The 13,947-nt window shown below is 49.3% G+C and overlaps 1 protein-coding gene across 1 annotated transcript; it reads left to right on the forward strand.

The window, feature by feature from the left end:
* Positions 1 to 2,772: 2,772 nt before the first annotated feature.
* LOC131663795 (keratin-associated protein 10-4-like) lies at positions 2,773 to 4,332 on the forward strand. The gene is made up of 4 exons (XM_058934431.1): positions 2,773 to 2,861; positions 2,937 to 3,873; positions 3,985 to 4,044; positions 4,132 to 4,332. The coding sequence occupies exons 1-4, from the start codon at positions 2,773 to 2,775 to the stop codon at positions 4,330 to 4,332; spliced, it is 1,287 nt and encodes a 428-aa protein (XP_058790414.1).
* The last annotated feature ends 9,615 nt before the right edge of the window (positions 4,333 to 13,947 follow it).

Below are 13,947 nucleotides of genomic sequence, written 5' to 3' on the forward strand. Positions count from 1 at the left end.
AACGATCGTAAGACTCACAGTGCGAGATAAAATCGAGAGACGTCGGCGTCGGCGTGAAGCGCGTAAAAAAGGTGAAAATTTGTAAATCAGTTGACTCTGGAAGCCGGTAGCGCGTCTCGGTGTGCGCCTGGAAGCGCGTTCTCGTGGGAAAACGATCGACACGTGCCGCCACGTAACGGACCACATAAGATACTTTCTATCGGCGTGCTTCTAATTATTGCCGGCTAATTATCCGTGCTCGCGACACTCGCTCGCTCACGCGACGAGAGCCAAGCAGGCCAGAGCGCGGCGTCGTGCCGGGCCACGGTGAAATTTATAGGGTGAACTTGTTCTAGGCTCGACCCAATTGCGCCGTGATCTACGCCCTGCACACACGTCCCGGATAGGTCTCACGATGGCCACGGGGCTTTTTGCCGCGCACTAGCTGCAAATCATTTTTGCCAACTTCAGCGACCTGTAAAACACTTTGCTGACTCGTTAATCGTTGCACGTCAGACTGCGGTGTATTTGACGTCAAAAGTGGCACAATTTGTTTGTTTGCGCGCGCCACGATAGATGAAAATTCGACGCTGATAACCGCGGGAATGTTGGCTTTATCCCGTGCGGCGGCCGGGAAAGTGACTCGGTAAAGGGGTAAAGGCCATTTCATTTTTCACGCTGAAAAGACGGCTCACTGAAAAGCCAGTAATTACAGTAATTAAATGACGAGAAGGCTTCAAGCTGAAGCTTCAAGCCACACTCAATAACGCACGATACTTTTTTAATTGCGACCAAGAGTGCGATATACGCGCGGCAATGCACGCCCGTGTTATACTCGTTAGCCGACTGATTTATACGGGCTGAAATAAAAATATTGCGAGTGCCGCCGTCACGCGTAAACCAAGTTCAATTATGCTCCTCTCACAACAATAGATCCCATAGCGATCTTCGGTTGGAGCAGCGATAGACAGCTTAAAGTACGACGAGAGTGTTAATTTTTAACACCGGAGAATTATCTCATGCACTCGCAGAAACACATCAGCGCGTTCAAATAATTCATGGCTTGGATCTTAATTCTCAATCTGCGTAGGCACTACTTTATTTCAGCTAAATTTAATAATAACAGAGTGCGCATTATTCGAATGCTACATAAGAAATGCAGCATTTATAAATATTTATTAAGTCTCGCGCTCGCTCGAAGCAGAGGTGGCTCACGGATGCAAACTCATCGCGCGCTAATAAATTTTAAAAAATCGCATAAACATATCTCGGTATAGTGGTAGTGGTGGCGGAGTCGGCGGCTGCAGCATTATTACGGAGCATAATGCAAACGTATATATAAGCGCGCGCGCGCGCGCTCGATCCAATCATAAAGCATTCGAGCGCAAGAAAAAGATAAGACGCGTCGAACGAGGAGGAAGCGTTGATGGGGCCTACCGAAATTAAAAGAGGGAAAAGGCCCGTCTGGACAGCGAGATCGGGCCCGCCGATTACAGACCAAATTGCAAATAACAGCGTGTGATAAAAGTCGCCACCTCCTCTCCTCTCTCTCTCTCTCTCTCTCTCGCCTTATACGCTCAGTAGGCCACATCACAGCCCGGCCCCGCTGACCAGTCGACAAATACAAGCCTTACACGGAGGCACTTTGTAATTAAAAAAACGTTACAGCGATAGATACTCCAGATATGTATGGGCGCAGAGCCAGCTCTAACCACGGCAGACTGATCGCGACGCCCAGAACCCCATCATATTTCTACATCCGTAAAACGCGTCAATCCCGCCAAATTAAGTCAATACTCGACGCGCGCGCTCTCAATCCTCGTCAATTGCGTATTTTCCAATGCCCGCGGGCCTCTTCACTTTTTTTTCGTGAGGTGTTGAGCGATGGCACATTACCAAGCCACGTTTCTCTTTCGTCACGCTCAGTGTGTCATTTTTCAGAAAGTAAAAATCCCCCAATCGCGTTGGTCACGAGTGCCGCTCTCGACGATATGCGCCTAGAAGTGACCAAGCGATTTCGTCGTTTGAAACGTTCTTTTGAAAAGCTCGCGTGAGAAATTTAAAGGAGACGCCGCTCCCGTTGACCTTTCATTTTTCTCTCGGCAGGATAAATAGAGTGATGCGGGACTCGACAAGAAGACAACAAAACTACGCACAGCGCACACTTCGCGCGCTGAGCGCGGACAAACGTGCAGTGCTCTGCTTCGGCTCGAAGAGAGAAAGAGACTTCTTTAGAGAATAAAAGGAACCGTAATCCTCGTGGCTTGTGACCTCCTAGCCTGCTCGATCGAGAGGACTTTGACCCACAAAACGTCATCGATTCAACCTTCAAACTTTTTTCCCTACTTTTAATTTAATCGTTATTAATGACTCTCGATTGAGACTCTAATATTCACACCTCACGCGTCTGAGTCATACTGTAGCGATGAAATAAAAATAACTGTTCTCGTAATTCAATCGAAAGCGTCTCTATAGAATATTGTGTATATGCTTCTTAAAATCTATGTCTTTCAAACATTCGTATTACTTCTCATGGAAAGAACACGCGCTGTTCTTTTTATTAGACGCTCTTTTTTTGCAGTTACCATGGAACCGTAACACCAACAAATTCGCAGTCTCGAAGAAAAATTATCCGTGTACACACACAGATGTCATAAGCTAAAATTTGTCGAATTCGCGGTTTTTAAAATTTTCAAGTGCCCTTTCTAGTAAAATTAATGAGTAAAAATTTTAAATCCCTTCGTAATAAAAAGAAACGTTGCTATTGAACAGAAAAAAAAGTTGGAAGAAATCATGCCTTGTGACGGGAAAAATAAATCTTGCCAGCAGAGGCGAGAACTGCTTCATCAACTGAAATGTCTCATCACGACGATGGAACGAAAGTAAGCAGTCGTATTCGAAACCAGAAAAAGCAAAATAACGAAATTGCTGACAAAAAATGAATTTTGTTCGCTAAGAAAGCCGTGCGAATGGGACGAGGAACCATGTGGTGGTGGTAACAGCAGTAGCTGTAAATCTGTGGTGACCTGCTCGCCGCTGATTTGCAAGATTCCTTGCCCTCCAGCTTGTCTGCCACCGTGTCCTCCACCGTGTCCTCCACCGTGTCCTCCACCGTGTCCATCACTTTGTCCATCACTTTGTCCACCACTTTGTCCACCACTTTGTCCACCACTTTGTCCACCACTTTGTCCACCACTTTGTCCACCACCTTGTCCACCACCTTGTCCACCACCTTGTCCACCACCTTGTCCACCACCTTGTCCACCACCTTGTCCGCCACCTTGTCCGCCACCTTGTACACAATTGATCTGTACGCCACCTTGCAAGCCGATGTTCCAGTCACCCTGTCCGCCGCCCTGTCCACCTCCTTACAGAATCCTGTGCCCGACTTCGTGCCCACCTCCGTCATGTCCAATACCGTGCCCTCCACCGGCTAAAATAATCTGTCAATTATCGTGCAAACCTTCTTGCCCAGCGCCTTGTCCGCCATCTTGCCCGCCACCCTGCAAGCCCTGTACTCTCATCTGCACAGATCCGTGTAATCCGTGTGCTCCGCCATGCAAAATAGTTTGTCCAGTGCCTTGCAAGCTCTGCTCATCACCTTGTCCACCACCTTGTCCACCACCTTGTCCACCACCTTGTCCACCACCTTGTCCACCACGTTGCATACCACGTTGTCCACCACGTTGTCCACCACGTTGTCCACCACGTTGTCCACCACGTTGTCCACCACGTTGTCCACCACCTTGTCCACCGTCTTGCACAATTGTCTGTCCAGATCCGTGCAATCCGTGCGGACCTCCCTGTAAAGTCGTCTTGAAGTCACCTTGTCCACCAGCTTGCCCGCCCTCTTGCAAGATCGTCTGCCCCGATCCCTGCAACCCCTGTCCACCGGCCTATCAGTTAGTGTGCCCGGTACCTTGCGAGCCACAGTGCCCGCCGCCGCCTTATTGCCAAGTGGTTTGCCAGCCAGCTTGCAAGCCTGCTTGTCCCAGGCCAAAGAAGCCCAAGTGTCAGCCCAGGCCGTGCTTGACTGCCTGCCCTGAGCCCAAAATGGTCTGCTGCGTGAGTATCGAATATCATAGACCGAAAGCCAGTTTTCGGAGGAATTCGATAAAACAAAGTAATATGCTGTTGAAATTGCTCGCGTAGGCGCCACTGAAGCCGTGCAAAAGCTTTGAACTTCGGTCCAGTCTCATGCACAAATGCCAGTGCATACAGAGGAACGGGCTTCAGGACAGATGCTTGATGTCGGACTGCATGGGTTATCCAGAGTGCATGACCAAGTTGTTCCCAATTTGCGATCCCGGACAGTGCGCACTTATGAAGCTGTGTTATTTGGGCGGCTCGTGAACCTCATACAACGACTAACCTCTGTCCACTCATCTGTAATATATTGTCACCATACCTTACTTTAGATAATCGCAGTTTAAGCAATTTTTATTCTCTTTCTCCGCCAAACACAACTCTTCTCGCGTATGACTTTATATGTTCGTCCGTCAAACTATTCGAGCGTTATGTCCAGGAAAAATAAATCATCAGTTCAACTTGGATATTCACTTGCTTGCCTTATTTCAATCTTTATTGTAAATGATCATTAAATACCGATTCTAATTTATGCATCGATCAGCTATAAATGACCATGCTATGGAAAATCGAACCAACACTTATGTTTATCAATGCGCAATTTTGCAGCGTATTAATTTTATTGCTCGATATCTATTTTTATTTTCTTGTCAATGCAGAAATTTTGTCGCCATCTCCCTCCAGTCGTTTGTCTACAATATCCATCGAAGATGCTCAAAAAAAATTATCTCCGACAAATAATCAATGTCTAGATTACGGTTAATCAATTTTGGAATGTTTTAAGCAGTGTTTTTTTCATAAAAAAATTAACAAGCCGATTGTAATTCCCAGCTGAATATGTGTATGTTTATGTTTACATTAACGATGAAAAAACAAAATGTTGTTGCACCTCATAACCAAACTAAATTGAGGAACGTGATTGATTTTTTATTTTCTATACAAAGAGACCACTGATGAAAATATTTCAAGATTGATTAACCACAATCTAGGCATAAATAATTGTCGATGATAATTTTTTCAAGCAGCTTTATATTTTTGGCTAAAGATTGGAGGAAAGTCGTGACGAAATTTCCCCGATGACTGCATGTCTATGCATATCGATAGAGGAAAGGGTTTTAATGTTTTCATACCTCTGTGATAATAGTCGAAATTTACACGAAAACCAGTGATAAGTTCCCGCGAATGAATATGCAGTTGAGTTCGTACTGTAATGAAAACTCCGTGCGATGCTGGTAATCCCCTTAGCAAAGCAGGAAAATATTGAAACTGTACGAAGAAGAAGATTGCCAACTTTATCTGCGAGAGCACGTAACGAACGACTTCTACTACTCGGTACAGTTACACAAATATTATGGCGCGCTTAACATCATCATTCAGCCAGTGCTCTAATCCCAGCCGATCGAAGCTTTAGTTATAATTTACCACAAACTCGCAAGGATTCATTGAAAATTCGCGGCCGGAGGAATCGTAAATTGTGTGACCGCGAGAAAGAAAGAAAGAAAAAAAGATTGTCGCGGTGGCGGCGGCAGATCGGAAGGCGATTATACACCGGGAGAAACAGGTTTTCCCTGCGGTATTTCGCGACCGTGTAGACACGTGGACTTCGTGATCCCCGCGCGAGCTCAGCTGCTCTCTCTCTCTCTCTCTTTCTCTCGCATTCGAAATGCGCGCAAACGTGTGATGTCGCGTATACGCCCCCGCGAGCTCTCTTTACGATCTTGTCTTTCTTTTTCTCGACAATTTTTGACCGTTGAGTTGTGGTTGTGCACGGTATATCGCTCGACTTTGCTATGCGCGCGATCAAAATCACTTTGCGAGTAATGCTTTCCTTCGAGTAATAATTCTCCCGGCACGAGAAGTTTTTTGCGCTCGTTCTATGCCGCGTATAATTCGGTCGTATAAAGTGCGGGCAGCCGAGTGAATCGCTGGGCGATATAGTGGAAAATGCTCAAAAGCGGCGACAGAACAAAAAAGGTGGCGAGGAGAGCCAACAATGCAATTTATTGATATCAATGGTGCTCGGAGGGCAGGTGAACTGGGCTCTTCCTGCGTGCTTCCGTTATACTTAGTTAGCGGCACCAGCGAACGGCAGTAGCGCAGACAGACACAGGTGGCGGAAAGGTAAATCTTGGGTCTGTTATCGGCGCTTAATTAACATCGGAGCGCGTCACCGACGCATGAATTTATGAGAACCGATGGCCGATTCACACGTGAGGCGCAACTTGAACGTGGGAGAGGCTGCAACGCCCCCCCCCCCCCTCCCCTGCCGAATACCTTAGGCAGATTACGTATTATGATGCCCTATTGTATACAAATACGGATACCCCATCCACTCTGTGTATAGCTATACAGAAGCAGCAGCAGAAGCAACAGCAGAAGCAGCAGCAGCAGCAGCAGCAGAGGTTCAGAAGCGAAGGACGACGGCCCTTTTTCGCGCCTCCTCTTGGCTTTTTTCTGCTTCGCCGACGTAGCTGCTGTAGCTAGCGTTTTATTTGTTTTAACGAGACTCGCGTGCCTCGAAGCCGCCGACTCGGAAACGCGCGTCGCCCCGATCGTTGGCTATGCAAATTTTCGCGCGGCGCCTCGCTGCTCTCTCTTCTCCGCCACTTCTCCCGCGTACCGCCGAGTCTGGTTACAGCCTTTGTTGGCCGATCGGCCAATAATATTCGCGATTTGCGCGATTTCGCGCGCCCCATGGGGAAACCTGCAGCGCGGCTCAGCTCAGGGGCTACACGGCCGTTTTGTAAACTCGCGCCAGAAATGAATGAGTTGCCGAGTGAATGAATAAGTAATCGCGAGGCCGCTGCTGTGCCGCTGCTTTTTCTTGTGTTTTTTGTACGTTTTTTGCCTAGCGAAGCAAGCCTGCTGTAACATTTGGAGACGCGATGAAATATGATACGGCGCTTTATCAGATTCCGACTTTTTTCCCCCTTTTTGGCGCGCGGGAGGGAGGCGAACAAGAGAAAAAGGATAAGCGAGCGCACTCGTTATTTCAGCGTAATTAAACGCCCTTCATTATCGTAGCTCACATTTACGTACCCGCTTTACCATTCTAATTTATACGTTAAGCGCATTTTTAGCCGCGAATCGAATGTCATCATTATCGTATACGATTATATGCCGGCAATAAATAACAATACGACAATAGACAGTAGGCAGGCGGTAAATCGGAAAATGTATCGTTGTATGTCATTAGAAGGAAGCTCGGGTTCGCGCATAAATAATAATTTAATACATCGCTGAGTTGTAAAACGCATTATTGTAATACTCCAAGAGCAAGAGAGAGAGAGAGAGAGAGAGAGATCTTGGACCGCGGCGCGTATCGTAAATTAATTTTAACACGTCTATTCACGAAAGAATGCTTCGCATAACAGAGTCGCGTCGGTGAATGCGTGCACGTATAGCTGTGTGTTATTGTGCTGCAGCTGATTGCTCTTTCCCAACGTCATTTGTAACAGAGCCGTAAGAAATTGGTTGGCTCTTCAACACCCACGAAAATTTCTGAGGCATCAGACAACATGAGTCACGAGTAATGTCTTTGTTCTTGCGCCGGAGAGCATCGGATAAGGAAGCGCGCAACGACAGTGGGACAGCCTGGCATTTTAATTTTCATCCATTAACAGCTAACGATTTTTCGCAATCTTCGCTCGTGGCGACAATCACAGTACTTAATATCCGCATCGTCAACGGTTAGAAGCACGACAATGAGTCTCTCTGGAGTGTCCGCCGGCATTGCTGAGCGAAGATAAACCGATGGTCGGAAAGCCATATAAAATCTGTTTAATCATTTGTAAAGCGACGCGCGAGCTGCTCATCGTAGGTCATCCGATGAAGACATTAGGAAAGGCAGGCGTGCGCGTGGGCGAGATGCCGGTAGCAGGTGAGCAGCCGCACTGGCCGTGCGCTCCTTATCGAATCCGTAATTAAGGCAATCGTTATCCCCGCGCGCGTGTCACCGCCGCCGCCACCGCCGCCGCTGCCGAGACGTAACGTTGCGCGAGAGACGAATAAGCCTGCTACGCCCACGTGCACACGCGCGAGCGAGTCTTGCGAATGACTGCTGCTTGCTGCTGAGGCATTCGCGCGCCTGCCAACGTCCGCGCTCGCTAATGTATGGCTTTGGCCAACAGCGCGCGGCCCATGCAGATCATTGTCTTCGATTCTACCGATTGTTATTAGAAAGCCTCGCATTCATTTGGGATTCCATCCCTGTGCGTCTACTAATGAACGGACCTGTTAATGAATATCCGATTTATCATTGCGGCGTGAACGAAAGCATTAGGCGTGATTGATTATCGAAAGGTCACTGGATGCAATCAGGCGCACAAACGGCAAGGAAACGCGGATCTCGGCGTTTTGCTCAGAGCGACGAAAGAACGCGCCAGCTGGCTTTTTTCTCGAGGTTTTCGGGGCGCAGAAAGCCCATCCATTCGACACTGGCGCTCGCAAGCCGAGAGAGCGAGAAGAGTGATCTCGCGCTCGTTTGCTGGCTCGGCGCGCCTGCTCGTAATGAAAGTCGCGTACGGAGCGTGTACATATTATTGGCGATAATCGCCAGCACGATCTGCGCGTAGACCGGACGCGCTGCTGTTGCTGCTGCTGCTACGGCTGATGTATCGCTTTCTTCGGCTCAGCCGCACGAGGGCAAGAGGGCCGCGTTGCCCGAGCAGTGCACCTAAGTGCAGGCGACGCTCGTTCCTCTCCGTCCGCCAGCACCACGCGAATCCATTTTTTCGCGCTCGCTGCTACCGTAAAGCTTCCGCGGCACTACTTAGCGCCCGCGCTCTATGTACACTGCGCGGACCCACGGCTTTAACTTGTTGCTTTGAGCGCACCTGTGCACCCACTTATACTACTTTGTACCTCTCCCGCTGCTTTTTTGCAGGCGCGCAGGAAGATTACTCGCAGTCTATTAAAGCGGCGAATAACAATTAACGAGCTGTTATTTATCTTGCAAAACTGTTACTTGCAAAATAGTTTTCGAGACACGTGACGCTCCCAGGAAGAGCGAGAAAAAGAGAGAGAGAGAGAGAGAGAGAGCGAGAGAGGGAGGGAGGGAGAGAGGATAGCGCATAAATCGTCAGCAAGGTGTAATAATCGCGATAAATCAACGAGCGCGCGATAAACGCACGGTCTACGCCTATGTAATGTGCGTAGAGAGCAGCTCTGCAAAAAAATACAGCTTATCCTCGGTGCGCATTGGCGGCTCGACGATAAATAGGCTGCATAATAGAACAACGAAGCGATGCAATATGAACCTCGCAGGAGTCAGTGCTGCTGCACTGCTGGGCGAGAATGGTGCGCGCGCGCAGGATACAACCGCTGCGCTTATAATACACAGCGCCCGGCAGAAGCCGTAGGTGGTAGCTGGCTAGATAACTCGGGCAGCTGCCGTGTTCGTGCACTCGCCGCCGCATGGGAAACACCGCCGCACAATTACTCGCGGCTGTCCTCCGCACGGCCAACACTTTGCCGTCTCCTGCGCAAGACTTGCCGCACGATGCACTCGCTCGCGCACACGAGGCACACGTGTGCGCGCTACACGCTGCAGCGAGGCGCGCGCGACTTATCCTCTTGTTCCGAGCCGGCGGCCGCCGCGACAGTCCGCGTAAGCTTCGCGTTGCCATCGCGCATTTGCGACCGATAACCGCGCTAATATCTACGTCCGATGGTTTGTTAACCTCTCGATTACTTATCGCCTTGCAAAAATTCGACCGAGCAAATCGTTGTCTTTTACAAGCGAGCCATTGAACTCGAAAGCGAGCTGTATTGCAGGCTTCAGAAATTTGCGTAATAATTAACTGCTATCGCGTTCGAGCATCTCTCTGGTTTGCAAGCTTTCCTAACCTAGTTGCTCGTGTGCCAACAAGCATTCTTTTCTGAAACGGCCCTGCTGCATGCACGGAAGCAATGTCGTTGCATTCTCGTATAATTTCGATTACAATGGGTATTTCACTGTAATGCTCTTGCTAATTGCACTACAGTGTGCACGTATAAGCCATTTATCGTAAATTTCGAGAGAAATCCAAGGGAATGTACAAGTAATACGCATACTGAAAGTAACGTTGATTTCTCTAGTAATTAGGCAGTGAAAACAAATTTTCTAATTTTGCAGTTGAAAATTATGATGAATTGGTATGTGAACCAGTTCTACGACAGCATTCAGTAGGCGGTAAGAAAAAATCGCCAAGATAATAATAATAATAATAATTGTAAAGCTCTGGGAATATCATCAGCAATCAGCTCAGCGAATAAACATGAGAACCTCAAAAATTGATTTCCAGCAAGTAAGCACATGTTGATTTATTTGAATGAGCTGCACCGACGTTTGTAAATGAAGCGAGAAGCTACGTTGCGATTTACAGTATCCGTGCAAAAGCGATTTTAGATTTATATAAATCTCGGCTCCTCATAAAATAGCAAGCGAGTCAGAGCAGTAGTGCATAATTTTCTGAAGCAAATAAATAAACATGTGTATAAATTACGAGTGAACACATGTAGTGTGAATCTGTTATTAATCCTGACGCGAGAGAGAGAGAGAGAGAGAGAGAGAGAGACAAGCGGATAGATAAGAAACCATTTTCCTACAATAAATCTCATTTCTTTGGCCACGATTAAGTCAATTAATCGCACGTGGGGAGACTCGTTGGCTCAACAAACGTGTAAACGCAGAGAACATTGATTAACTAGATTCTCGTTATTTCTTGATGCACTTTTTCTTGCGCGGGCTCCAAGTCAGAGAGGCGCGCACTTTTTGCCCTTGCAGATCCTTTATATAATGGTTTTAATAAGCCGTCGGGCTCGCTTTTTCCCCCCTCCCTCGTTCTCCTGGGTTCTCGACGATTGCCGTATAACTGGCCAGAGAGCTTGTTAATGACAAGCGGGCGTGGAGTGCGTGTGTATGTATACAGCTATATACACGCAACACGCCCCCCGTTCGCTATCTCTGTTTTCACGAGCGCTCGCGATGATTTAAGAACTGCGCGGCGCCGAATCGTTCGATTACACGGCTGGAGGTGATATAACAATAGCGTCCGTCCACCTAGGCCCCAAACGATTTATGTTTATAATAACGAGCAGCTCCAGATAAGCCGAGGCTTTACGGGCGTCGGCGCGGTTGATCGCCCGGATCGCCCGGATCGCCCGATCAATCGGATATTACACACGCCACGCCGAATTCTCGATGGCACTTTCCTCGCGTGCGGCCAAGCGAGCTGCTTCCTACCCGACAGATTTGCTTTTTCTTTGGAAAGCCCGAGTGCTCGCCGGTCGAAGGCACGCTACGCGATGCGCGGCTGATCATTCCACTGGGGCTACGGCTTCACGACCAATCCACCATTATTTCTACTTACCGAAGGTAATCATGATTTACAGGACATTAAAAGATCAAAAGTACGCGTGTGTGTACGAAATCGGAAGCCTGTGCGCGTACGGCTACGAGCGGCAGCGGCTTTTCCAACGGACCAAGTGTGAAATAATTACTGTGAATGAGTGCAGCGCCAAACCAGTTTGCACAAGCATCGCGATTAGCGTAGGCGATCGGGACGATCGCTCGGACGTATAAATTTCCGGTCGATCTCTGTTTTCCCTTCATCGTTGCCCTCGTCGCTCCGAGACTGCCGCCTGCTTTGTTAGGCGATGTCCACGCGCGTGTTTTCTAAACTTGTGCTCGCGCTCGACCGCCAGGCCAAGACTCGTCGAGATAGTCGTCGGTGTCGAGGCAGCGCGCGAATCAATTATTGCGAAAGGATGTGTCGCGATTCTCTAATAACCGTATTAGCGCGGCCTCGCACCTTAGAGTTTTGACAGCGAGCCAAGCGTAAGGCACGGGTCGACCATTGAAATCGCCTCGATTTACAGGAGTTGCGCTTCGGGCGCGCTTCGTTCGCGCACTTATATCGCGGCGGCGGCGGCGAATCGGCACCGTCTCGGGCCGACAAATGATAAGCTGTAACTAGCCGTAGTTGGGCTAAAACATCGGCTCGCCGCGAGTGCAGGTGGTCAGAGGCGGTTGTTTAAGGGCTAGGCAACTTAATAAAATGATAGGCCAAGCTTCTTGCCGCGCGGCTACACGGAGCTTCTTTCTCAGCGCGATCGCCGCGGACTCCCCGCCTGCTCGCGCGCTGGCCTGCTCTACGCGCACGCACGCACGCACGCACACGCGATTCGCTCTCGTTTCGCCAGCTCCGTTATGGCCTCCTCTCGTTCCCTCTCGCGCGCGCCCTTATGTTTAATGCACGCGCGCGCTCGCGCGGACGTACCTGCGCCCGGCAACACGACGAGGAAATTTACGATCTCGAGGTGTCCCGCTCGCTCTCGCGCTCTTCCACTCCCGTCCCACGACGATTTTCTGCGCGCGCTCGCGCGTTTGTCGTCGCCGCGCGTTCGCCCGTTCGGCCGTTTCGCGTTTTCTTTGTTTTTTCACTCTTGCCTTTCGTTGCGAGGGGCCACTCCGCGCAGAAAAGATCGAGAAGCGAAGGAGACGCGGAGAGCAAAGAAGCCACGTCCACGCGCGCGCGCGCGCACAAGAGAAAGTACGCCTCGCGCGCGACATTTTTATTCGCCTTGGCGTTTTCATCGCCGGCCAATAAAAAGCCTACGAGTCGCCGACGTATCGCCACCGCCGGCGCTCGATATCAAATTAATAACCGTCGACGCGATCGAGAGATGAATTGATTTTTATTTCAATCCGCACGCGGCTCGCTTTATTCGGGTTATTTGGCGATTTGTCCTCGATTCTCGGTACCTTTGATAGGCAACGAGAACACACACTCGGATGTTACGTCAGCACTGGGCAAGTCCATCTATAATTGATCGTAGTGTCACGTGGAGCACGAGACTCGTGAAAAGCACGGGCGAGCAATAAGTAACGCGCAAACATCATTAGCGCAAGCGGAGCCAGAATAATAAGCAGCTGGTCGGTCCGCCGTACGCTTTATTCATCGGAGAGTATCGAAGAGGAAATCGCTCGCCTCGAGGAGACGACAGTTCTCTCGTTCGCGTCCCACTGGAAGCCCAGGCGTAAAAAGGTCCGTAACAAGGGGAGCGCGTCGTCGATGCTTCTGCCGATGCGTGGGCGCGCGAGCCCGCTAAAATAACGCTATGGGAACTTGGACGTTAACGGTTTAATTAGAGGCCGCACGACGAGCACGACGTCGACACCCACGGCGATTCGTCATTCTTCGATGGGATTGGAAAGACACAAAGAAGAAAAACGTCCGCCGATCTCGCGACTTGGCCTTTTTCCAAGCGAGCCACAACGAGCGCCGAGTAACTGCGCTTCGCGGCGACTAGACAGCCGAAAAATTTAAACAAGCGCCCCCTCGCACAATAGACTTTAACGCCTACGAGGATTTGCGCAACAGCCAGCACTCGCTCGCTCTGTCGATTTCCAGCTCATCAATATCGTCCTTCTTACAAGGATGCAAAGACAGCTGCGTCTTGTTATTTTGGTAAATTGGCGAATGAATGAAAAACCATGCTCCGTTATGGTTGCGTGCGCAAGTAGAAAATAAGCCAGCTCCAAGTATAATCGAAGAAAGGGAGAGGTGATTTGTAAAAGTAGATCGCGGATCAAGATAATGGTATGAGGAGCCTCGTCGAGTAGGTGAAATTATATCTTGTTAGCCGTGGCCCGAAGACAAAATTGGTCAGCTACTAACGAGTCGGCTATAATAGCGGAGAAAAGGAGTCATACACAAGAGCAATGAGCAAATTGCCAAACACTTGGATGCTCCTCGAAGAGGCTATGAAGTCGCGTAGGAGAGGGTCAAGTGTGCGCTAGATATCAAGTGCGAGAGCATCAGCCTGGACAAACACCGAGAGATAGGTATAGCGTAAGTGTCTCGGCTCGCTTCCGAAGAGGCCGTGAGTCGCGCGTTT

The sequence above is a fragment of the Phymastichus coffea genome, unplaced genomic scaffold (genome assembly GCF_024137745.1).
Source record: "Phymastichus coffea isolate CEN01 unplaced genomic scaffold, Cenicafe_Pcof_1.1 PCOF00038, whole genome shotgun sequence".
Classification (NCBI taxonomy): domain Eukaryota; kingdom Metazoa; phylum Arthropoda; class Insecta; order Hymenoptera; family Eulophidae; genus Phymastichus; species Phymastichus coffea.

Coding starts and splice junctions, on each gene's coding strand:
- LOC131663795 (XM_058934431.1), top strand. CDS start 2,773: ATGCCTTGTGACGGGAAAAATAAATCTTGCCAGCAGAGGCGAGAACTG. Junction 2,862..2,936: donor ATCACGACGATGGAACGAAA/GTAAGCAGTCGT, acceptor TTGTTCGCTAAG/AAAGCCGTGCGAATGGGACG. Junction 4,045..4,131: donor AGCCCAAAATGGTCTGCTGC/GTGAGTATCGAA, acceptor TTGCTCGCGTAG/GCGCCACTGAAGCCGTGCAA.